Raw genomic sequence first — 26824 nt, 5'->3', positions numbered from 1 at the left:
ATAAGTTTAAATGTATACATAAAAATTATATCAAAAATATACAAAATATATAAATATATAAAATATATATAAAAAATATATAAAAAATATATAAATGTAAAATATATATAGAATATATATGAAATATATATGGAATATATATAAAATATATATAAAATATGTATGGAAAATCTACGTCCAAATCCATACATATTTTATATATATTCCATATATATTTTATACAAATTTTTTCCACTTGGGACGCGACTTGTTAAATTTTTTTTTGATATAAAAACTATATATAAATATATTATCTATAACAACTAAGACATTTGTATATTCACTGTTGTATAGATATTTTGATGCCGTTGCGTGGAATTAAGTTGAAATTTATGATCCATGTATACATGAAAATAGTATAGGAGTATTTAAGTTGCTGACAAAGACGTATTAATCATCAAATAACATCAGTCAATTTTTCTTGCAGACATTTATGTATTTATTTATTACAATAACAAGTAGGCGTTAGTACTAAATTCACAACACCTCAAAATAATACCTAAAATATCTCTTTCAATATGATAAACATGTATGAACTTTAAACTTTAAAAAATTTTAAAGAAATCCTAAACAATCTCCCAATATAAAAAAATGAATTTTGTTTATTATTAATAATAAGAAAATTTATTAAATTATATATAATTTAATGCTTTTAAAAGTTGTATTATTTAATTAATTATAAATATAAATCATTTTTAAAATTAAAAATTATATATTCACTGTATTATTAATGATAAACTGTGTTATTTTTATAAACGTCAATTTGTGCGCAGCTATTTTTATGCGCAGAGCTGTCAAACAAATTAAACGAATAATAACAAATTTGTAATATAAAAATTAAGTGTAAAAATAATTTATTTTTATTTATTTATCTATCATATTTTCATAAAAATTGAATAAATAAAAAGAATGAATTATGAAATAAAATTAATAAAACTATATATGAAAATATTTGTGATAAAATGGATGTATTAAAGAAAAAAAAATTGATCGATATCGACCTGGTAATTAAGGACGATAAAGACGATCAAGCACGTTCCTTCCATAAAGACGAAGGATTATATCGTGATCGAGATTATCATTGTTCCAAGCCAACAACTCCGCAACATCATTGCTTTTTTTTTTAATCATTAATTTAATATAGAAAAATAATATCGTCTCTCAACAGGGTCAACTTGTTTTGCTTTTTTTCATTTTAATATTTCAATTTTTTATTAGATCAATTTTATCATTTATTATATTGTCGTTTGTTTTTTCTTGTTTCATATATATACTTTGAGTTGAAGTAATAAAATTTGTATTAATTCCATGAAAATATATGTATAACAACACCTTCACAAAGAAGCAACCATATGAAGGTCATTTAAACAATAATTAAATAACATATCATTCATGCGATTATATCTTGAAAATGTTAAATTATACAAATGCAAGGCTTATCGATTTTCTGGTACCAGCTCAGTTTGTAATTTATTATTTTTAAACTCAGGCAGATGTATACAAAAATATACACTGTTTTCAAAATAACATAAAAAAAAGATAAACAAAAATTTCATTGTTCCATTTTAAATTATAACAATAATAAGCCTTTTTTATTTTAATTTTTAAAAGATATTTTTTTTTTTGTTTTATTGATGCAATTGAAACACAATGGATCAAGCATCACATCGATCAACGATTTAATGAAAAGATATGAGACAGAGGATGTTCAAATTTTGACCACAAAACTAATGGTCTGAATTTTTTTTTAAATTTTATTTTCAATAATTTTTCATACCATCCGGAAACCGTGACGATTTGGGTAAAATCATCAGATTGGTTTCTATTATTTACACGTTCGCCATGCATCCCAACATTGATGGAAAAGAAAATAAATTGAGACAAAAAACAAAATTAAAAAAAAAAAAAAAAAAAATCAACTTTGCATCCTTGATGCCGCCGTAAATGACCAGCCAATTTCAAGATCTTTCAAGGCCAGTGTATATTTATAAAAATGAAAAATTTAAAAAAAAAAAAAGTCAATTCCATTTATGGTAAAATAATTATACAATGATAAATTTTCATTGACTAAAAAAATAATAAAACAATATTATAAATACAAAATAAAAATGGATAAAATTAAATGAATTAATAAAAAAAAATAATAATAATTTAGAAAAAGAAAATGCAGTGACTTGTATGTACACTAGTGAGATAGATGCAGTATATATATATATTTGAAAAGAAAAACTTGGTATATGCGTGTATCACGCAAACGGATCGCACGTGTTTGTTTAAAGATGGCTCGCGAGCAAAGACTTCTCCAATAAAAACTGACGCTACCTATTCGCTACCTTAACCCTTTCTCTTGCACATATACAAAATAAAATATTTTACATATATACACATTGAAAAACAAGACTTGTATAATAACTTGTGTATGAATGTATATATATGTTTATAAGATCAACTGTTAGTTCATAGCATTTCAAAGTACTTCAGATCATTTAAAACCCTATACCAATTGTAGTAGAAAATTTACCCTATAGGCTTTTTGATTGACGCCCCCGACATTTCATGTCTAAACTCAAGAGTTGCACGCAAGCCAAACAAACTCACCGATACATCAACTTGTATATATACATATAAGTTGTATTTGTTTTTTTTTTTTTTTTTTTTGTGAGGGTGCGCAAACACTAATAACAAGTAGTTTTTTAAATATTTAAATTTCAAAATTAAATAATTTTACCTGATGAAAATTACGTAACTTGGATTCCAATAATTATTATTTTATTCTACTAAATATTTTAAAAAATCTAAAATTTTAAATGTTAATTTATATTTTAAAAAATATTTAATTTGTGTATAATTGAATGAAAAAAAAATTGTCAAATTTATTTGACATTTAAATTGTGTATAAAAAAAAAAATCAATCAAAAAAATTCAAGTTGAAGAGATTCAAAGTTTGGAAAATTGAAAATGCTTGATGTTAAAATATAATGAAAGGTTTGAAGAATTAAAGGGTTGTATATATAGAATTACTTTACAAAGTGTAAGCTTGGACGTTTCTGACAGGAGTCTAAGAGCCTTCCAGGTCTCGTGCGTCGTTTGATTATCGTATGTAACGAGTTGAAGTAGCTATGGCGTGTTCACGAAAGCCCCTTCTGGAACTTACAATATGTCATAGATTTGTTCAACGACCACCCATCCAAAATTTACTCAATAAAAAAAACTTAAAAAGAGCTTTTTTCAATTATAAATAACAATTTTTCTTTTCGATTTTTTTTTTAAGAAAATAAATGTTAAGACAATGTTTCAAGATTTTAAATTAATATTTACAACAATAATTTTTACATTTTTCTATAGTTTATAACCCTAACTCACTGTGTGTTATATAGGGGTTATCTGCGAGGGTGATTTTAGATGTGCGATTTTAGTACATGGGGGTGCGACAGGATCTCTTGTACTCAGCTGCTTTAAATCTGGGTCAGTAGCACGTGCCAATCGATTTTTTTTTATTATCATTAAAGAAGAAATAAAAAAAAAAAACTAGTTTCTTTATTTCCTCAATTTAAAACAAAAAAAAAATTATTATTTTTTGTAAATTATATATCATTTATAAATTGCGATTTGATCTGCAAAATTTAACTCTTTTATATCAAAAAAATAATAGCACGTGCTGTTTGCATAATTTTTCATCAGTCAAAACATCAGTATAATGTTAAAAAAATTAAGTCTTTTTGAAATCTCATAAAGATCTCTCCTAAATCTTTTATTTTTATTTATTTATACTTATATTATATTTTTCTATTTATATTTTATTACCTCATTTTTTCAAAAACGTATAGAGTCCGAAGTCAGAGTCGAAGTCAGAGTCGAAGTCGGACTTAAGGTCGGAGTTAGAGCTAGTGCAAGTAGATATTGTTGAATTTTAAAATTTGAGTGTTTACTTATTTAATTGTGTTATTATCGAATTAAAAGAATTTATTCACACATATTTAGGTCAATCTTAGAATCCATATTCAAATAAAAACGTAGAGTCGGATTTAAGGTCAGAGTCGGACTTAAGGTCAGAGTTAGAGCTGGTGCAAGTAAATACTGTTGAATTTTAAAATTTAGGTGTTTATCTATTAAATTGTGTTATTATTAAATTCAAAGAATTTATTTACACATATTTAGATCAATCTCAGAATCCTTTTTTTAAAAAAAAACGTAGAGTCGGATTTAAGGAAGGAGTCGGACTTAAGGTCATCAGAATTGGAGCTGGTGCAAGTAGATATTGTTGGATTCTAAAATGTGATTGTTTACTTATTTTATTGTGTTATTATTAATTCAAAGAGTTCATTTACACATATCTGGATCAAACTTGGAACCCATATTTAAAAAAAAAACGTAAAGTCGAACTTAGGGTCGGAGTCGGAGTCGGAGTCTGCGGTGCAAGTAAATATTTTTGAATTTTAAAACTGGAGTATTTATTTTGTTAAATTTGTATTATAAGATTCAAAGGGTTTCACGAACATTTAGATCAAACTTGGAATTCGTATTTCCAAAAAAACGTAAAGTCGGAGTTAAGGTCGGAGTCAGTGCAGTTTTTTTTTTGTCATTTAAAATATAAAGTCAATAAAAATCGTGTTACATGAAATATAAAAAAAAAAAATAATAGCAATGAAAACATAAAAACGACAGGAAAAAAAAAAATGTTAAAAAATCGTGTTTGTCACTGCATTAATTATGGTGAATTAAGAAGACTCCTCGGATTACTTTTTGTTGTAGATTATTAATTACTAAGGAATTATGAACCGAAGAAACAGAAGAAGTGCGAGTAGGGTGAGGATTCGATGGGGAATGAAAAGAGAGACGCCTTCCAGATTTGTGTTTTCAATTAATTTTCTTGAATTAAGAACACGTCGGAATAATATAGCCAGACTAAATATATATAAAAAAAAAAAATCAAAGTACAATAATTAACAAAAAAAAAAAATACTAAATTAAATCAGAACACGATCAATAAAAGCAAAGTCTTTTGTTTCATCTGAAATTTACTAGATGAATTTTTTCATATAAAAATATGATTTTTAATTTAGATTTTAATATCAAGTAAATTAAATAAATCAGTATATAATTAATCTATTGTATTGCGTAATGAGTAGTATATAATTTAGTCTATATGAATTACTTGATGAACAATAATTAATTAATTAAAAATTATCATATACAGAGATAATGAGGATGAAAAAATAGATATATAAATTTGACTGGTTGTATTGTATCTTTGTAGGACCGTTATATAATTGTCTGTATAAAGAAAACACAAATATGATACTAAAAAAAATGAAAAAAGAAAAATAATAAAAAGCAGTTTTGATGCATCGGCCAATCGAAATTGAAGAGGGTGTGCAGGATGTGTAACTGTGCATTGGATAAATGCCACAAAGTGCGCGTATCTGTATCAAAAGGGGAATAATAACAATGGAGGCATATAAACATATATATGTATATATATTTTAGCCCCTTGCAGCACACCTCAACCCCGTGGTTTGTGCGCTTTAAAAAAAAAAATAAAAAAAAAAAAAAATCACAGTGCAGCTGCCATAACCGATACACAATTACACACTGTATACATGGATTTTTGATACAAAGCAAAATAATAAAATAATATATATAATAATAATGCAAATAATATATAAAAATAAAATTCAACGAGTACACACCCACCCTGAATATAATTTTACGGAGCAACGAGTCAGGAATTTAAAATACAATAAAACAAATTCAATATATAAAATTTATATTTGCCTGAGAAAAATGATTTTTCTTGATCATTTTTTTTTGATAATTTATATTTTTTCTATTCATTTATTAACCTAGAAATTTTTTTTTTTTGCTTATATTATTAAATATACGAGAAAATACAATGTGAAAAACACACTTTTTTGCAGTTGAATGAATTTTTATCGAGCGTGGAAATGCAGTTGTCCTCGATTTTTTTTTTTTTCATTTATTTATTATTATTTTTCATGAGTGTTGAGAGTCCCGGATGTATTTTATTTGCATTACGATCATCACGGTCACGGCCAATGAACGAAAACTTTATATAAAAGTTGCATATAAATATTTAAAATTTTTTATAATTGTATATGAAAAAAAATATCACAAAACTTTCATCTTCCTTATTTTTTAAGAAACAAACAAAATTAATTGTAATATAATTAATAAAAATGTAATAAATAATATACATTAAAATAAGACCTGTCAAAAATACTTTACTTAATTAATTTTTATTAATTGTAGGAAGAAATCTAAAAGTTCTTCAATTTTTATAAATAATTTTTTTGATGATAAAAAGTAATAAAAAGCTACTTAGAAAGTTTATAATATTATCTAAAACTTTGACAGTTATAAACATAGATATACAATGTGTATTATTCAAAAAAAAATTCCACAAAATATATTTAGTTCATAAAGTTTAAACTATAACAATAAAAATACTTGAATCCGAGAAAAATTAGAAAACAAAAAATAGAAAAATAAGCTTAGATTTGTGAAGCCAGGCTTATGTATATTATTTTTAGGAGTTAGGCCCTTATGATATTAACTTAATTTCATGTCAAAAAATTTTCTAAAACCGTGCACTAGCTCACTCTGTCAAAAATAATTTTTCTACAATTTTTTTGAATATTTCTAGTGACTTTTAAAGCCTTAATTTGTAATCATCAATAAAAAATTCAAAAATCAAAAAATCAATCAATTCAAACACTCATAATAAATATAAAAAAATTAAAATAAATTAGATATATAATTTCTACATAACATCATCAATAATTACAATCTCCTGTATGTATTAATCATCAACTTAATTATCAACTTTTTTTTTAAATAATAATTATAATAGTTTTTTTTTTTTTTTTTTTGCAGTAGTATTTTGCATTTCCTTTGGAATAAAAATTCATTAGATATCTATACTTGGTGGTTCATTGTTAATGCTTATTACGGTAACCAATTAATATATGCACGTCTTTTATAATTAAATAGCTAATCGTCCATAGAATTACAGAAAACTCATTCACAACACAGACACATCACACTCCCACACGAGTGTGGGTTACCCATCCATGAATGAAAAACTAAATTAATAATAAAAATATATATAAAAAAAAATTATTTAAAAAAAAAAAAGGCAACTTTAAGAAAATATATTAACTGGTGTATTGTAGTTTATAATATTCAGGCCGATGAATTGGTATAATTTAAATTTTTGCTTTCCTCTTTAATTTATCAAGAAAAAAAAAAAATCGTTAATGCTTCTTTTGTCTTTCAGTGCATGGGTGTTTGTCTACATAATCATAAATAACTACCAATTAATTACTGTGAAAGAAAAAATAGTAATTTAAAATACAGAAAAAAAAAAAAGTCTTTATTGTTCATTTAATTTGGTTAGGCAAATTAATTAATATAATTGAAGAAGACTAGTTACGGTTATTGAAATTAAATAATAAAATTTGCATTGTTATAATTGCAAAAAATATATTATATATATTTTTTTGAAAATTAAATATTGTTGTGATTTATATTTAAATATATAGAATTATAATAATATTAAATTGTATATAATATTCAACTTTTAGACTATAAATTTATATAAAAGATGAAAAATTAATGGAGAATTTCTGAATGATCATTTTGAAATAATAAAAATGCGAATATTAAATTAGAAAATAACATGTAATGATATAAATATTCAAGTGGTATATTATTATAAATTACTTTATAATAAATGAAGAAAACTTTTCAAACTTTTCATCAATGATAATATTAATAAACGAAAGGGAATATTACCTTCGAAAGATCAAAAAGTGCAGTCAAAACTTTGAGTCGGAATTATCGTTTTGATTCATTTTTATCTGTCAATTCATTTTACCAACAAATACATCAAACAATTCATAGCAACCAAAATACTTTAGATAAATAATAAAGTACTGAAAAAGTAATCAAAAATAAGAAGAAGCAAAAAAGATATTTGTGTAGGGAACAAGCCGACGGCCCACTATATATCATTGTCTTAAAAAAATCAGACATTCATCAGTTGCAAAACAACTACCGATTTTATTTTACATGAAATCTTTACATTCAATTTTCCCTTTATCACAAATTTACCATAAAAAAAACCATTAGAAAATTATCAACAAAACACTCAAAATAAATTGCCAAAAGAATCAAAATATTCACAACAAATTACACGAAACAATTGTACGTTTTTTCTTCAAAAAAAATTCCATTTTTTTTCAAAATTTCTTTATCATTTTCCAAGAGGGTTATATCACAGTTTTTCAATGAAAAAAATCATTCAAATTATAGCTAATTTTTCGATGTAAAAATCAAGAAATAAACGGAAAATAATTTATCAAATACTATCCAACAAAAGGACAAAATTTTCTCAGTTAATATGACATGGGAATCCCCTCGGTGTTCCGTTTACTATTCCGTTTCGTCTGGCGTCCGTGGGTGGGGTAAGCTCGTTGGGTTATAGAGTAGTATAACCTCACTCAATGCGTATTCTCGTTGGGGACGGATTCATTCGGAGAAACATCCGTGAAAGGGACACCTGTTGGCGCCACAGTTATATATATATACAACTGTTACATTTACCCATAAAGAAAATATACAGTTATAGAAACAATGGCACGTGTCATCATATTATATAAAAGTTGAAATATAAACCAGAAAAAAAAAAAAAATAAAATAAATATATAATATCAAATAATCAATTGAGTATAGTTGTATAATAAATTTTTTATGATTGTGCTACTGTTTACTGTATACGTATTGTGATAAATGAAAAATAAAAAAGATAGAAAATAAAGATAATAAATATTAAAATAATATATTGTGTATATATATGAGCGAAGATGAAGCATATTGCCCAGAGGGGACACACAGGCGTTATTAATGTACGCAAAGATTCGAGCTTCCGTTTTTTCCCATATACAAATATAATGCAGTGAGTTGTTCAAAAGCTCTAATACATAGACTCACATACATTTGATATACTAAAGTTTTTTTATTATTTTTTTTACATACATAAGTTTACACTGGTTACTTTGAATTGTTGTAACAAAAAATTGAGGTGACTTTTGCCAGAGGGAATAGGAAGTGTATATCATATATTTTACACATCTTGTAACTCATCATTCTGTCAGCAACTTAAAACTTATATATATGAGTGTATAAGACACTTTGGGCATTTATCATTTTGTGTTTTTTTCCGCATGTAATCATTTATCAATATCATTCAGGGACATACAGATAAAACTATTGGGGATTTTTCAAATAATCTATAAGAATCATTATAAGAATTGAATAAAAACTTCAAGTCATTTTGGTCTATATAATATAAAATTTACCTGGCCGTTGTGCAGTCCCTGTAGAGAACATCAAAGTCCTTGCAGCTAAGTAACTTGCATCGATTAACACCCGGTTGAATAGCCCCAAGACCTCTGAGAATTCTAACTTGTTCAACATTACATACAAGTGGTACAATATCAAGTCTCTTTAATTTAGTATAAACAGTATGTAATCCACCAACAAGATGTTTTAAAAATAATTCAAATGCTTGTGGTAAACATAACATTGTATTTCCAGTAATAATAAATGCAGCAACTTTTTGTCCACGATAATCAACAAGTTTACATTCATTTGCTGTTGGATCACTTGAACTTATTGGTGGTGGACTATTATATGAACGTGGTGGTAATACACCATGATGTGCTGCTGCCATTAAATCAAGTGGTCCACCATGATGTCCACTTAACATACCACCAAGTTGTCCAAGTAAACGTAATTCAGGTGGTGGTATACCTGTCATTCTTGGTACCATACCATGTATACTACCTGGACCACCACCACCACCACCAGCTGATAATGGTGGTGGACTTAATACTTGTGGTGGTGAACCACGTGTTGGTGAACCTGGTGTTGGTACACCACGATGTAATAATTGTTGTTGATGTTCACGTAATTGATCACGATGTGATTGATGTGATAAAGCCTGTTGATGACTACCAAGATGTTGTTGTTGCTGTTGTTGTTGCTGTTGCTGTTGTTGTGATGCACTGTGATGTTGACCCGACGGACTATGGGGATGCTTCGGACTACCAGTTACTGGACTTGCACGACTACTGTGATCCGACGAACTATCCATTGCTCCGTGATCCATTTGTCCAACAATTTAACTAATTTTTCAGATAAAATATCTAAACTCTTGTCTTCACAAGACGAAATGTTGTTACTTTTTTTTTTCTAATTTTTATTTGTCTTTAATAAACAATCACACACTATTTTAAAGTACAATTTCTATTCAATGAGATCATATAAAATCACAATATATTCAAAATATATATATATATATTTTTCTTCATCAATTTTATCATATCATCACAAACACCGACACGACTATGCAGCTGATAAGTATTTTGTTCCAATTAATGTCTCACTATCACTGTCACATTACTCAATACTACTCGAAATTTAAATTCATTCATTCACTTAAAAACATGAACAAATTACCGTTTGTATCATGATTGTCTTTTGAGGCTTTTCAAAATTTTTTTTTCAATGTTTAAAAATCTAGCTGAAAGCCCAAAAACTGATCCACACTAAATATTCACTTGTATCAATTAACACTTCCATATTTCATTTTTTGTCATTCAATAAAAAATAAATAAATAATTAATTAATTATATAATAAACTATGAATAATAAAACTTTTGACACCAACACTTGTTTTTCTTCAAAATCGAAAAAAGGATTGAATTATTTTTTTCAAATTTAAACCTTGATACACGAACCAATATACATTAACAATAATTAATATTGTAGCATTATTATATAAGATGTAATAATAATAAGAATAATAATAATAATAATAACAATATGATTTAAAGAAATAAACTATTACGGTTGCTCGTGTATAAACGGAGCAAACTTAATACGACAATACACGAGCACGACTGCCACACGAGCGAGTAACACGCGCGCGTCGTTTCGTTCTCAAAGTGGCAAACGTTTGACTCAGTATAGTTGGGAGTATTTCCCTTACCCAGTCACAGATGTAATAAATAAAAACATCACAGTGGGTAGAACCCTGGTCATATCAAAAGAAGGGGATGGGCGTGTTTATATTGTTGTAGTTGTACGTTTATTGGCTGATACGATGAGATACGAATGTTTTTCATTGGTTATAAGGTTATGAAAACGACACGCCTGCCACTCATTTTACTATACGGCTAGCATTTGAACTAACATTTACAATTTATCCCCACTTTTATAATCATTTATATGTATATATATATATATAAAATCAAGCAAAAAGTTTTTCCCATTGTACACACGTGGGATTTAATTTCCTCTCCTTTTACCCTTTTATATATTCCCCACCATAGAGAACAACTATTCGATTTCGTACAAAAGTAACACAATCGCGAACAGAGAAAACACACAGTACGACGACTCGAAACGAGCGAACCGACGTTGAGATCTTTGCAAATGCGACCCTGCAGGGCGGGAGGGGGAGGTTTCTTTTTTTTTTTCTTTTTTTTAACTATATAGCCCAACTTTATACTCTTCGTCTCAAACGTTTTTTCCATTTTTTTCTTTTATTATATTTCATTTTTTTACTTGTTTTTTTTTTTCCCTCATTTCAAGGCTCAACTCTCTTTTTCTCTTTCTCTTTTTCACTCTCTCTCTCTCTCTCTCTCTCTCCTCTTTCCCCTATTATACTCCTCATCATTTTCTCGATCTTTCTCTGCCCTCTTCTTACTCTCACTTACTCAGCATGCCATATTCACACGTCTGTCCTCTCTTTACCTGTCTCTTATACATATATATGTACCCTTTTATTATTTGTCTCACTCTGCCTTTCAACATGTCTCTCTGTACACCACTAAAGTGTATGTCGCATTTGAAATCGATTGTGCGCATTATGAATTGAGACCCGCCTTTTCTCGATTCTTCTATATAGTTTCAATTTATATTTATACAAAATATATCCCATTATCATATTCAACAACCATATTGCAAGCGGCAGATACTCAATTATTCCATTTATGTAGCGAAATGAAACCAAACCTAACCTAAATTAGAACCAAATCTTTATTTTTTCGAAAAACTATAGTTAAAACTATGATTTCGCCACAAAATTGGAACAGTTTCAGGGGCTAAATAAAGTTTCTCGAGGTTATGGTTTTTCTGGGCTATAATAGAAATTGGGTACAGGTTGAATGCATTACAAAAGTTGACATCGATGACTGTCGCAATTCGCAAAAAGTGAATTGCTAGATATTGGAAATATGATTTTATTTCTGTAGATTAAACAAGAAGTAATAATGAAACGAAATAGAGATTAAATATATTTTTGTTTATGAGAATGAGATTGTGTGTATATGTATGTAAGTATGGTGTGATCGGATGATGTTGATGCATGGTGTAACCGAAATATTTTTCTTGGAATAAATGATGAATGCTAAAAGTGTGATTAAGACAAAGAAATAAAGAATTGATATTGCGTCGATATATTTTAGTTACTCAGTCTAATTGGGACTCTTGTCTGATACACATTAGCATTGACACGGTCTCTCTATACGTAGCTTTTGATTAAAGATAAAATAATTAATTAAATAATTATTTCCACATTATTCCTAATTTAATAAATAAATATTAAAAATATAAACTATAAATTCTAACACTAGAGAAGATCGTGTATAAGCTTCTTTAAGTTATATTGCACATTGAAGAATTCATTTTTTTTAGTTTTCAGAGGCCAAAGCTTCATCTTGGAAAATATAAAAATAAATAATAAAAAGTAATTACAAATAATTCATATATGATAAAAAATATAAATATTTGATTATTAAACTTGAGTATTGAATATAATTATCATGTCAATTGTATTTGTATTTTTTAGTGGGAAAAAAAAAAAAGAGAATTATATATCGAAAGGGGAATTTGCACATAGGGAAAACAAACTAACAAGGGGCGATTTTAGTATTGCAATAGAGACTATCTTTTGGTCGGTCAACCCCTCTCATCTTCTTCTACCGGTGACCTAGATATATATATAGTATCGAAAGGGCTAGTGAGGAACCCCCGACCCCTCTGCTTCTCTCGCCCTTATGCTCATATGTTCTCGTTCAACACGTTTTACAATATAACAGCTGATTTCTCGACCCAACACGAACATTAAATTGGCAAGATGCATATATATAGTACATTGTTTATAATTGACTCTCAGAAAATCATCATTTTCTTTAAAATAATTTAATTTTTTATTCTTGAAGAAGATAAATAACATCCTCTATATATATTTATTAAATTTTTTTTTTTTTGTTTATATATATTGGCAGTATTCATTTGTAAATATGTATACATCATTAGAATTATGAGTCAATGACTAAATACATAAAATTCAGAGGGCAAATTTATATATGTATTCAGTTCATGGGAAAAGGATGTTCTTAAAGGTAATCAATCATAAACATCTATGTCACTTTGACTGTCTCAAACAAGATGAGTATACTGGGATAAAGAAAATCGTGTTCATATAAACGCCCACCAATTAGAAATATTAATATTGTAACACGTGACTCTACTTTTTTTTTTTTTCATTTAAAGTGATACTTATTATTTTAAATCTTTCAGTGCATCCATCCCCCGTATATATAAATAGATGTAATTTTCTTTTTAATAAATGAGCTTTATATTGTTGGAAAAAAAAATATGTATATATATTTCAGTCAATTTTTCATAATAGGTTTATTATTTTTTTACTGATTTAACATTTAGCTCGCAAATATTAAAAGTTAAAACTGTTAAAATGTTGAACTTCATTTTTAACAGCTTCATTTTTTTTCTATTGAAATTCAGTTATGTTTTTTGGAAGCATATGTTTGTCATGTTTTAAAAAAAACAATTTAATAAATTTTTTGCAATTAATAACCAGAGTATAAAGTTGTTTTTTATAACCGTGTGTTGTCATGTAATACTCGTTATTGTTCAATATATCGTAAAATCAAAATTTGTATAACCAAAGTGAGTAAATACTAAATAATATTTCAAACACGTGTAATAAATAATCAAACCAAAATACGAATACTAATAACTGTATAGGTTTTCAAAAATTATTTATAAACACACGTACATTCAACTTTTATTTTTATTATTTTTGTATATTGCAATTTTGATGGATATTTGAAACTTTTAAATGCACAAAAAAATTCAAATAATAATAAAAAAACCTGATGATGATAATAATAACAACACAATAAGAAATATCTTTGAAAAAAAAATTGAAAAATTAAATAACTGAATTCACAATTGTATAGTAAAATTTTTTATTCAATTTTTGTATTTTTTTTTTTTTTGATTTCAACTTTTTGACGTAATTCTCTATATACGCATTGACAAGCATTGTGACTTGTACAATAGAAAAAGATTTTATAACCTTTTATCCCAACTCATCATTTTCAAAGATATGTATTATTATACCATAATCAGGTGCTCTATATTTATACTTTATTATTTTTTTTTTAATACATTAAATCTAAATAATTTCTATTTTTAAAAAGATAAAAAATATCATTTGAAATTTCTGTATACGTTAACCGTCTTTTGATGCAATGTCATCATTAAATTCACTGTCTAATTTTTTAATTAACTTTATAAAAGTCTTTTTGATTATTTAAAAATAATTTCCAGCAATTATCAACTCTCTAGATTCTTTAAAACGACAAAAAAACAACAGTGTTTTTCAAGACTAAATAGATCAAAAATTTCCATTTATATTTTATATAATTTATAGATTTGACAAGTAATAAAAATGGACGATAAGAGGTCAGAAGGTGATGGTTGACCTTTCTAATTATACATAAAACTTGTAAAAAATATTACAGTATATATATTATATTATTATGATATAGATTCTAGATGTCATATTGACATTAATGCTTTTTCAGTGGGTGGATGTTATCTCTCTGTACATTCATCGTTAAATTATCCTGACCACAAATCGATAGTGAATATGACACATTATTATTAACAAGGAGTGCCAATACAACATGTCTCCATATATACTCAACAAATCACCATCAAGAATATTCATTTCTTCATAAATTTACAACAAAAATTGTCCGTGAAATAATAAAAAAATAAACCCTTATTTTTACATGATTTTATTTATTCTTTTTTTTGATATGATACTCTCTATATGATGCAAAAAGGTATTATTATCTATTGGTACTTGAATATATATATATTTGCATCAGCTTATACCAGATACTAATTATCCATGCTCCCCGTTGTGTTATTATAAATAGCCAATCGTTACTGGCGCACCCCGCACATTTACCATCTCATCTGTTGTAATGCATATAACCTATGTGTGAATATAAATATATATTTCTAATAGCCTGTTATCGGAGAAATTAAATTAATTTATTCATGGACAAAGACAATATATATGAATATAGATCTATTGATATATTGTTGTTCTATTGACGACGAAAAAGCCCGCATAACCGTATCATCAAAAATACCAAATTAAAATGATAAATTACTATCGATAATTTCATACATTATTTTGTTATTTTAGCTTGTTTTCATATATTAAATTTAGAAAAATAATAAAACGAAAAATATTTAAAGAAAATATTAAGACTACAAAATTATTTCAGCTTTTAATTAGCATTTTTTTAAAAATATTTTATAAATTGAGTAAAATTTAACTATAGTACTTTTAAATGTTTTATTATAAAAATTAAAATATTTAATAAAAATTTTGATTAATCATAAAAAATATATTAAAAAATTCAAAGAAATATATATTGATGTAAATTATATTTTTTATATTAATATTTCAAACAAATTTTCGATAACGAAACTTTTTTTTTTTTTTTTATTAAAAATCAAAAGAAAGATAAAAAAAAATCTGAATAAGGGTTGAAAAAATTTGTCTTTAATGAGAACCATATGGATGACTGCTGCTGTAAATTTATTTTACATAATGAAATTTCAATGCACATTATAAAAATGTTCATTTGAATTTTGAATATAAATAAAAAACAAAAAAAAAATATTGATCAAAGCGAGCAATAAAAGAAAATATTATTTAAAAATTTAATTTGACTACTGTAAAATCAAATCAATATCTAATGACTCAAAAGAAAAGAAAAAAAAAAAGACATTTAAATATTTATAAAATATATATATATACAAAATTGAGGAGGGTCGTTCCATCGAACTTTTAGCTTTAAACGAATATTGGCTTGAAGCTGTGCGGCGTCGCTCGGCTTTAGAGCTGAGGTTTTATATAAGCATACAAATACACTTACATACTCGCATATATATTATATAATATATATATAAAATAATATTATATATATACAGCTTTCACGGGCCAATACTTTTACGTCAATTTTGCTTCTCTTGCCACAACCGAAGACAATCACGTTGACACCGCGTGATGGATGTCCTCCAACTCAAAATACAGAAGCCTCCTATTTCCCTTTCCAATTTTTTTTTTACTCATCCATATATATATACACAATCTAAATACAATATTTATATACCCTTTTATTTTTTTTTTCTATTCGTTTGTTAGCAGTTTTCCCGCCAATAATACTCATTGTAAATTCAAACTATTTGAAATATCAGAAGCTTGTCCCCCCCGCTTCTCCCTTTGTCGTTAATCTTCACCTTATTTTTTTTATTTTTTTATTTTATATATTCCGTCGCTCAGTCATCTGCTTTGACGTCCACATAATCCTTCCTTCGTGTTATTAGAAGGGAGTATTTGCATTGAAACATCTCATCATATTACGATGACAAAAAAAAAAAATTCTGATTTTCTTTTACCCCCCTTTTCCTCCCTTTATCAAAATGCAATTACCTTTATACAGCTTTATCCTACTGGTTATATATATTTGGCTTCGATAGAAAATTTATTTTTATAAATTGCATTTTATTTTATTTTTTATATATTATATTCATTGTATGAGTCAACATTATTCAGAAATAATTATCATATTAAAATTTACCTTGGATAATGTTTTTTTTTTTTTTTTTAATGGTATATTTTATGCTGTTATTTTTAATAGACATGTTTTTATTTTAACTAGTGTTATTTGTTGATTTGAAATTTCAAAAGAAAAATAAAAAAAATAGAAGCTTCTTATTGAAATAATTCTAGTAATTTAATGACAAATAAAAAGTAAAAAAAAAGTGGCTAATTTTGTTTTTGTAACTGTATAATTATTGTTGTTAAAAAAATTGAATATTTTATTATGATATGTAGTATAAATTGCAAAAGTATAGCAAGGATTGGACATTGATTTAACTGAGAAGTTATATCTGGCAACTATGTATATATAGGCCCTGGCAATTTCAAACTTGGACTGTCCTCGGGATGATTGATCGGTCTTTTGTAACTCATAGGCTGATGATACCTTCACACTGTTGTATACCCACCGGTGTGTGCCACCCTTTTTTTAAAAAAAAAAATAAAAAAAAAAACCACTTGCCAGTGATTATCGATTAAGCTCATGCACGCTGTGTCTTGCAGAATTAGATACTTTTTTATTTTTCATTCATTTTAAAATAAAAATAAATGAAAGAAAATAAAAATTTTATTTAGCTTGTTTATCATTGTTTTACAATATATATTTATTTTGTTACGTAAAATGTAAAATTAAATCAGATAAAAAAAAAAAAGATATAACAGATGTTAACACTTGATGTAGAAAAATAGTTGACCAAAGCTTTTATGCATATATATGCCAATAATATCTAATCAGCAATTATATTTATCATAATAAATACATCATAAATGAATGTCAAAATTTTTGTATATTGTGGATATAATGTGATAACTGACACACTTGTATTGATAATAATATAGAGCACATTGAGTTTATACAGTTTGTCAAGAGCTCAGCTAAAAGCCTAACATTTGTTCATGGATTTGTTTGATTTAATTTTGTCCTCGAATGAATATAATATTTAAAAATATATATAACTAAACGAAAAAAAAAAAAATAATAATAATAAAAAATATAAACCACATTGAGAAAAGAGTGTGGTGATATTTTGTTTTTTGAAATTTTGATGAGACAAGTTGTGAATAATTGATTCAAATATTTTATGTTAAAAAGTGTCAAAGACAAAAAGTAGATGATAGGTATAATAAAAGAATGAAAATTGGTGTGAGGTAAAGTGACGTCCTGTGTCACAGAGTTATAAAACTGCAGGGATCATGGCGGCCTCTGGCTTACAATCTTATTAAACCCTTGGTGTGCATATTGACGGTTATTGATCATCTTTTTCTTACTTTGTCCTGTGCTTTACGATTACGATGGGTATATGGCGAGTTATATAGCAGGGATTCAGATGAAGTAGTGCAATGAAAAAGTTTTTCTTCTTCTTTTTTTTTTTTTGCCTTTGTAATATTATTTTTTTTTCTCTTTTTTTTTTATCGGATTTCAAAGAGAAGATAATGGAATGTACAAGATACAAATATAAAAAATATATAACTCGTAAATGATTTGGATAAAAAAATTTATATATACTAGATGTTTAAATTAATATATTTTTTTTATATGAAAATTTTTATGAATTATGTTGTTTGTGATCGAGTAAAATTCTCACAGTTGATATGTGGCATCATGTGAGAATGTAGCCTCTCTTAAATGTATCAACATTGTGAATAATTTACAGAGTTTTGCTGGATAAAATAATAAACTGTTTGAAGTTTCTAGATAATGATATGTATATGATAATCGGTCGATTAATGATAACGATACGTGTCATCTAAGTGGTAGTATAGGCATTAAATTATTGTCAAGTAAACATATATAAAAGCAACTGTTCTACCAGTGAAAAATCAGGGTGAGCTGAATAGTCGATAAAATATTAGGGCCGGACACGAGAGCTTTACTTAAATCTTGTCTTGTCTCGCGTTTAGTTTTACAAAATATGTATGGAAAATATATTGGAGACTATCACAGAGTTTCAAAGAATATTATTATCAATTCTTCAAAGCAACAAGGACATATGCAAGTTTTTAAAGTTTAATCAATACTCTGTATTAAATAGAGGCCTACCTTTTTAGCGGATGTTCATCACATTATCCCACGCAGGTGCCTCAGGGATTTCTCAGGTAGTCCACACAATGTATTTCATCAACAGCAGGTCAGCTATTCACACACAAACACACACTTTTTTTCACTACTTTTACACAATCTGTAATCAAATAAATATTAATTATTAGTTTTTAAAACAATTAAATTAATATGTACATATTTGTTCATCTATCTAATATTAAATTATTTACAAAATAAATTTATTATATTTTTAATTATTTAATCATTTAAAATTGTGAATCTATCAAGTGGTAAACAAAGTCTTGAATCTGCTGGTGATAATATACCTTGTTTTGATGAGCACTGAATATTTTTTACCATCTTTGTCGATAGTAGTATATTCTTGATACGACAAAGCTTACCATATAAACACTGACGATCTACTTATCGCTACCACAGTTTGAAATTTTATTTTTCAAATTTCAACTGATGGTGAATAATTATTAATATCAACTAACGAACTAACTTAATTGTCATTCAAGTATATCATTAGTTGGATGAAGTTGAATACACTCACCAATATTTTAAATTGTTTCAAATGTCATATCAAGTTTACCAAGTGGTCCCCAATTAATTCAATCTTTCTAAACTATTTAGTAAACAGAAACTGTAACCAACGTACCTTGTTACACTTGAAGCATCATTGTCATTTTCTTGATTTTGTTGTTGTTAAAATCGTGCCAAGACAGTTGTTATGTTGATATAGGAGCAAGCCCAGTTGTTCCAACAGAGCAGTAACACTATTTTTACATTTTTCTTCTTTTGGAAATCACTTCACATTTACTGGCCAGGTCTTTGCATCATCATAATGATAAATTTACTGTAGCTGTAACAATTAAAAAAAAAAACAAATCAAATAATGACAGTCATGAATAAATAAATTAAATTGTTATTGGACAATTTATGAAAAAATTGGGAGTTTAATTTCATTTAAAAAGTACTTAAAATGACTTACTTTGATCCAAAATAATTTCAGCTCCAATGACAATATAATTATTTTATTAGTCTTGGTTTCAATAATTGTGTTTGATGAATTACATTAGCACATGCTAATTTAGATATAAGTCGTCATGACTTTATTAATGTTCAGGCCAATTATAGTTTTCAACAGCTTTGAGTATTGTCATTATACCTGTCATTGTTGTCAATCAGATGTTTTACCAAGTTGTTTAATAAATAAAACAAATTCACTTTTAAAAACAATTAATATATTGACCATAATTATTTATCCATCACCCTGCACCAAGGCCAACGCCATTTATCAAGATATAATTTCCAAAATTTTAGAGCTACACATCTTGGCATCTGTAAACAATCAAAGTATTAAATAAACATTATATTATAAATATTTTTCATTGAATTTATGATGTTATGATACCAGTGTACATATAAATTACAGTCCAAAATATTATTGTAAATAAATGAAAAACTGATAACTGAAATTGCTTAAAAATAGTCTCAAAAAGATTTGAAAATACTGACAAAAGCCACAAACTAACAAAAAGTTATCTTGGTATATATTTTATACTGATGTCAATGAGAAAAAAAATTAGTATGCTCCATATTTTCACGAAAAAAAATGAACAAAATAATGAGCAATTATGGTTGTTGATATTGTACAACAACTGGATCTAACTTAACCTAACATTATATGATACATTTTTTTTGTATTGATAAATAAAAATTATGTCAATTACCTATATATCTACAAAATAAAAAAAAAATACTCCAATAAAATAATAACATTTACTTGGTATTCATCCATTTTGTAGCACCCAAAAAACCGTTGGATTTTTTTTTTTTTTTTTCTCAGCTCTAGCAACGACGCCATTGTTAACTTTTTTCACGAATCATTTAAATCCCGGCACTAAATTATCGCACAATCAGTTTATGACAACATTAAAAGTAAATTAAACGATAATTAATTAATTTTAGTATAATAAAACTTATAAAACACGACTCCGAAAAGCGAACGATGTGACGACCGAGCAAACAACCGCGAATCAAACGACAAGCTGTGCGACCTTGGAGAAAAGGACAAGCATAGCTGCCCCATCTAGTGGTTAAATTCACTACTTCTTGTCGGTAAATTAAATATCGATAAAAAGGATCATTTCCGAGATTTTAAAAAAAAATACGTAAGACAATAATAAATAAAATCATTAGTGATTAATAAAAAATGTTTATAATTATGATAATTACTTAAGCGAGAACTGAAGTTTTATTGTAAAAAAAAAAAACATTTTTTTATCATGACAAATGACCTAAATTATTCTATTTTTTATTCGCCAATAAATAAAATATTATTTATTGATATATGTATTTTTATGATAACCGATTAGCTGTTGACCTTGAATAGGCATTTCAAATTAATTCTCAATAAAAAAAGATTGTTCTTCGAATATTATAGCTTTAAATAACCAAAAAACATTTTTATTAGCCAGTCTCACTTCGAACGTTCTCAAGAATACATTAAATTAGATTTAAAAAAAACCAAATACATTTAGTGTCTACACCGACAATATAATACATATATATTTTTGGTAAAGAGAAAATATGAAGTTGATTACATTAATAACAATTTTATTATGTTGTCCTGTAATTTATTTATTATCTATTATCGCGGCATCTCTATTCACAGAAAGAATTCTTCATTTACAATCATTTATACTTATTAATTCAGCTTTTTTTTTTGAATACTGGAAAATGGAAACTATATTTTTCAAAAAAACAAACAAACAATTTCTTTTTAGGGAATTTTAATTTCCTATTGTTTTCGCTTTTCTTCTGGACCCCCCCCAACCATGGTAGACACCCCCCCTAAAAAATTTTCTAAGTCCTTTAATCTCAACCATGGTAGACACCCCCCAAAAAATTTTCTAAGTCCCTTAATCTTAACCAATACGATATATATGGAAAATATAAAGAAAAATATAGAAAACTCACTGAATATAAAGAAAAAAAAGATAAATATGGGAAAATATCAAAGAAAAATCGGTAAATATAAAGGAAAATATAGAAAAGTGACTGAATATGAAGAAAAAAACGATAAATATGGGAAAATATCAGTAAATATAAAGAAAAATAAAGAAAAGTGACTGAATATAAAGAATAAAACGATAAATATGGGAAAATATCAGTAAATATAAAGAAGAATATAGGAAAATATCAAAGAAAAATCGGTAAATATAAACGAAAATATAGAAAAGTGACTGAATATAAAGAAAAAAACGATAAATATGGGAAAATATCAGTAAATATAAAGGAGAATATAGGAAAATATCAAAGAAAAATCGGTAAATATAAACAAAAATATAGAAAAGTGACTGAATATAAAGAAAAAAACGATAAATATGGGAAAATATCAGTAAATATGAAGGAGAATATAGGAAAATATCAAAGAAAAATCGGTAAATATAAACGAAAATATAGAAAAGTGACTGAATATAAAGAAAAAAACGATAAATATGGGAAAATATCAGTAAATATAAAAGAAAATATAGGAAAGTGACTGAATATAAAGAAAAAAACGATAAATATGGGAAAATATCAGTAAATATAAAGGAGAATATAGGAAAATATCAAAGAAAAATCGGTAAATATAAACGAAAATATAGAAAAGTGACTGAATATAAAAAAAAAAACGATAAATAAGGGAACATATCAATTATGCCCCCCACCCCCCGAACATTTTCTAAGTCCCTTAATTAATCTAAACAAGATGAATATGGAAAATGAAGAAAAATATAGAAAAATAAAGAATATATAAACGAATAAATAAAAATATAGAAAAAACACTGAATATAAAGAAAAATACGATAATTATAGGAAAATATTAGGAAAATATGAGTAAACAAAAAGGAAAGTATAGCAGAATATCATGGAAAAATCATATTTAACAACAAGATTTTTCAACAAAAAGATTTAAAAAAAAATTATTAACATGATAAGATATTAAATATTCAAGTTAAACAAAATATATACGATCATTGGAGGATTAGTGAAAAAAATAAATGAACAATACCCATCAATAAATAATAAAGAAATAATGATACCAGTAGAAGCTAATATAAAATTCGATGACGATGAGGAAAATGAAAATATACCAAAAATTAATTTCGAGATTAAAAAAATACAAGAAATTGTACATCTACCAATTAAATCATTTGCAGGCAAAATAATTTTAGCGAAAAAAAAAAAAAAGAGAACTATTCAATAATAATAATGACATTATTTAGATATCATCGCAATCATAATAGCAATAAATAAAGTAGAATTTATATATGCAATGTCAGTACGGTTATTAAAATAAAGAACAATAACATTAGAAGACGACAGTGATTATGAAGTAAAATAAAATTTAAATGAAAAAAAGTTTGATTAAACTAAACATAATAATTTTTTGAAAAGGAAATATATTTTAGATTGGACTAACTTTATGGAATGACAGAAAATTTCTAGCGAAAAAAGGGTGATGTGATAGCATTAAAGGAATTGAAAATAAATGAATATAAAAAAATTAAAAATATAACGACGACTTCAGCAACAACTAAAACGTTGAATCCTTATTCAACCGAGAGAAAAAAGTAAATAAAATAAATAAAATCGAACTCGACAATTTCGTAATAAATATTTAACATTGACAGGCTAAAATCATAGTACAACAAAATGAATAAAACGGAAGTTTAAAGGTTAGAAGAAAGCGATTCTGGACATGGAGATGACCCATTAGAAGGAACAAGCAAAATGAATGAAAATTAAATAAATTTTAGTTGTAACAATAATCATTGTAACGAAAGAGAATGAAATAAATTTGTAGTCACGAATTTCGATATATATTAAAGAAGAAATTAAAATTCCCCCCGCAGGGAAGGCACAGTTGCTTCAGCAACTGTATGATCATTTTTTGTTTTGGAATTGAATTGTAATGGAAATAATAACGACGATAGTGACAATGAGTGGATTGGTCTTACACCATCAGAAGCTACTTCAATAAAAAAAAAAACATACTTTCTTCAATTTTTTTTTGGTGGATTCTGGATAATGTCTAGATATGGTGATTGATATTGTTTTATACCAGGTATAAATGAAACTTCTAACTTCAATTTTTTTTTACGATTTCTAGTTATTTCTGATGCTTTTTTTATAAAATCAGCAGTTATAGCTGATTCTACAATATGAAACTCTTTCATTTTTGGTGAATTTTCAAGAATTTTCGTGACTGAATCATTAGTAATTTTATTGCTGTTAGGTAAATGTAAAATTTTTAATTTTTTAAGCAATTTAATTGAAGAGTCAGTAACGTGACTATGGCCGAAAAGATAAAGATGTTGTAAAAATTTTATCTTCGATATAGCTACTATGCCAATATCAGTTACCCGTTCACACGATACTTTTAATATTTTTACATTTTCCACGCAATTGGCAATATTATATAAAAAATCATTTGAAACTTGGCAAGAAGTCAAATCCAATTCGGTGAGTGTTTTACGATTCTTTCCCTCAAAAATATCGGGCTTAAAACTATAATATTCAGTTAAAAGACTGTCAAAATTAATGGCTAATATTTTAGAATTTTTCAAATACATGGATAAATCAGGATCAATTGCCATACCAAAAATTTCAATTGTTTTCAAGGCCTTCAGCTCAGGAATCACCTGCAAAAGAAATTATTCATAATTATATGTAAAGAATAAAAAGAACATTTTTCATTTTCTTTTCGTAATAGATGTGAAGTTTAACTTACCGTAGTGAGATCTCTTGTAATTTCATCACAGTGATTGCTGCCTTCGATCCAGTTCGACAGACTCAGTTCAGTCAATGTTCCAGCAACGTTTATCAATGAATTTGTTAAAGCCATACATAATTTACGTCTTGTAATATCGTCATCAGTTTGAAATATAACTTTTAATACTTTCAGTTTAGTTAGATATGAAAATCCATTCCAAGATGGTGTATTGTGACAATACATCAATCTCAACCGAAGTTTTACGATGTTATAACAAGATTCATTAATAGCTGATACTATGTTCCAATCACTATAGGCTGTCACGTCTAACTCTTTTAAATAAAAACCACATTTATCGAACAGTGATCTCGTAAAATAGAATAGAGGGTGTCGCCAGTCATGCCCCCGAAACACTCGTATTCTAGGATTTTTTAAAGAACTTGGACGAGTATCACATTGCCAATGAGTGAGTTCAAGTTTGCTGACATCGGACCAAGTTTTTTTAAGGATCCTTCGCCATTTTTTGCATACTAAAAAATTAATTAATAACAAATATATTAACTACCATTTTACTAAATAAATTTTTAAATTATATAATTGATATGTTTTAATTATCATACCCAATGCAATTTTCGGTCTTTCACATACTGCCACACGCTTGAATATTTCAGCCAGGCAATCATCATTAACAAAATCAATCGTCGTATTTTTGGCGTCATCAGCATAATGCTGATAGTATTTCTGAAAAAAATATTCAATATATATATTGGGAATTGGGATTTGAGAGAGTGACCCAAAACGGACACTCTGTTTTCAGATAGCGAATTGAATAACAATATAATTTACTACAACTCTACAAGCATGTCAACTGCAGTCATTTTCAACTAACCTTATGAATCTTTTTGTTAAAAGAAAATGTTAAAATTTCCCTTGGAACTTTACATTTTTTGGCCAAAGGTTTTTTCAAGTCCGATGTACGTAGTCTCTTGTAGTGACTCATATTTGATAAAATTAAAATATGGTAACCAAGTTTTGTTTTAAGCTTGGCTTAAGTCTGCTCTGGTCTGCTCAAGTCCGCACTGTATGTACTCATACATAGACTGCACTAGCTGGACTGAGCTCAGAGCTGGAGTCTCGGAGTCTGGACTCAGCGGACTCAGCTGGAAGGCTATTCTCGCGTGAATAGTTTTTGAGTTATCGATATCTAAATTGATAAATGATAATTTAATGGAGCTAAGTAAAAAAATATAGTTATAAGTAAAAAATATAGCTAGTAAAAAACCTAGCGACCAAGTAAAAGAAAAATTGCTTACATTTAAAAAAAAATATCGATAATTTGATAACTATTCGAGATATAAAAACTTTTATTTGGGATTTTTTTTTTAGCTTGGCGAGTTTTGTCAATTGCCTTTATTAAATTTGAAAAAAAAAAAAAAAAAATCACTATATCGAAATATTCAAATTATTATAACTCGAAAACTATTCTGGATATCGAAATTTTTTTAAAGACATTTTTTTCTCTTCAACGAGCTTCATTGATTGCCATTATTAAATTTGAGAACTAATCGTTATTTCAATAACTATACGATATATAACCGATCAATAGCCGTTTTTTCCATATTATTTCAACTCCATTTTTAACAACTTTGCGCATTCGTAGGAATTTTTCCTGAGGAAATTTCCTATAAGAAACCGACAAAAAAACATGTTGTCTCGGATATCGGAATATCCCCAAATAAATGTCTAAGTAGCTGTAAGTAGCTAAGGAAAAAATGTAGCTAAAAAAAATTATATGGTAAAAATTTGAGCTACTGAGAGATTACATGGGTTTTATCTGTTTTATCCTGTTTTAAACGTTTTAAACGTTTTATTCATGGATAATTGTAAACAACTC

General features: G+C 26.6%; 2 protein-coding genes and 1 long non-coding RNA gene across 10 annotated transcripts in view; all 3 read right to left on the bottom strand.

Moving 5' to 3' along the window:
- Positions 1-11130, bottom strand: part of LOC122855218 (dachshund homolog 2) — a 140207-nt gene extending 129077 nt beyond the window's left edge. For 6 of the 8 annotated variants that reach the window (XM_044156415.1, XM_044156421.1, XM_044156416.1 and 3 more), the window contains exon 1: positions 9420-11083. In XM_044156415.1, coding sequence (XP_044012350.1) covers positions 9420-10231 — 812 coding nt within the window. In that variant the 5' untranslated portion in view covers positions 10232-11083. Of the gene's footprint in view, positions 1-9419 lie in introns of all 8 variants that reach the window. The other 2 variants (XM_044156414.1, XM_044156420.1) reach the window with 2 other exon arrangements.
- Positions 11131-24179: 13049 nt separating this feature from the next.
- On the bottom strand, positions 24180-25224 carry LOC122855217. The gene is made up of 2 exons (XM_044156412.1): positions 24949-25224; positions 24180-24859 (listed from the first exon to the last, which is right to left on the bottom strand). Exons 1-2 carry the CDS (start codon positions 25171-25173, stop codon positions 24218-24220), a joined length of 867 nt encoding a protein of 288 aa, XP_044012347.1. The 5' UTR covers positions 25174-25224; the 3' UTR covers positions 24180-24217.
- A 70-nt stretch (positions 25225-25294) lies between these two features.
- Positions 25295-25918, bottom strand: LOC122855216. Its single transcript, XR_006374055.1, has 3 exons — positions 25820-25918; positions 25551-25671; positions 25295-25460 (listed from the first exon to the last, which is right to left on the bottom strand). It is a non-coding gene; the product is annotated as an uncharacterized LOC122855216 (long non-coding RNA).
- Positions 25919-26824: the final 906 nt, after the last annotated feature.

Source organism: Aphidius gifuensis, linkage group LG4, assembly GCF_014905175.1.
Source record: "Aphidius gifuensis isolate YNYX2018 linkage group LG4, ASM1490517v1, whole genome shotgun sequence".
In the NCBI taxonomy this organism is placed as follows: domain Eukaryota; kingdom Metazoa; phylum Arthropoda; class Insecta; order Hymenoptera; family Braconidae; genus Aphidius; species Aphidius gifuensis.
The sequence above is the reverse complement of the archived record's forward strand: the minus strand, read 5'-3'. Positions and strand labels throughout refer to the sequence as shown.

Excerpts from the sequence above, each read along its gene's own strand:
- LOC122855217 (XM_044156412.1), bottom strand. The coding sequence starts at position 25,173 with ATGTATTGTCACAATACACCATCTTGGAATGGATTTTCATATCTAACT. Across the intron at positions 24,860-24,948 it reads TTACAAGAGATCTCACTACG|GTGATTCCTGAGCTGAAGGC; the intron begins GTAAGTTAAACT and ends TTTCTTTTGCAG.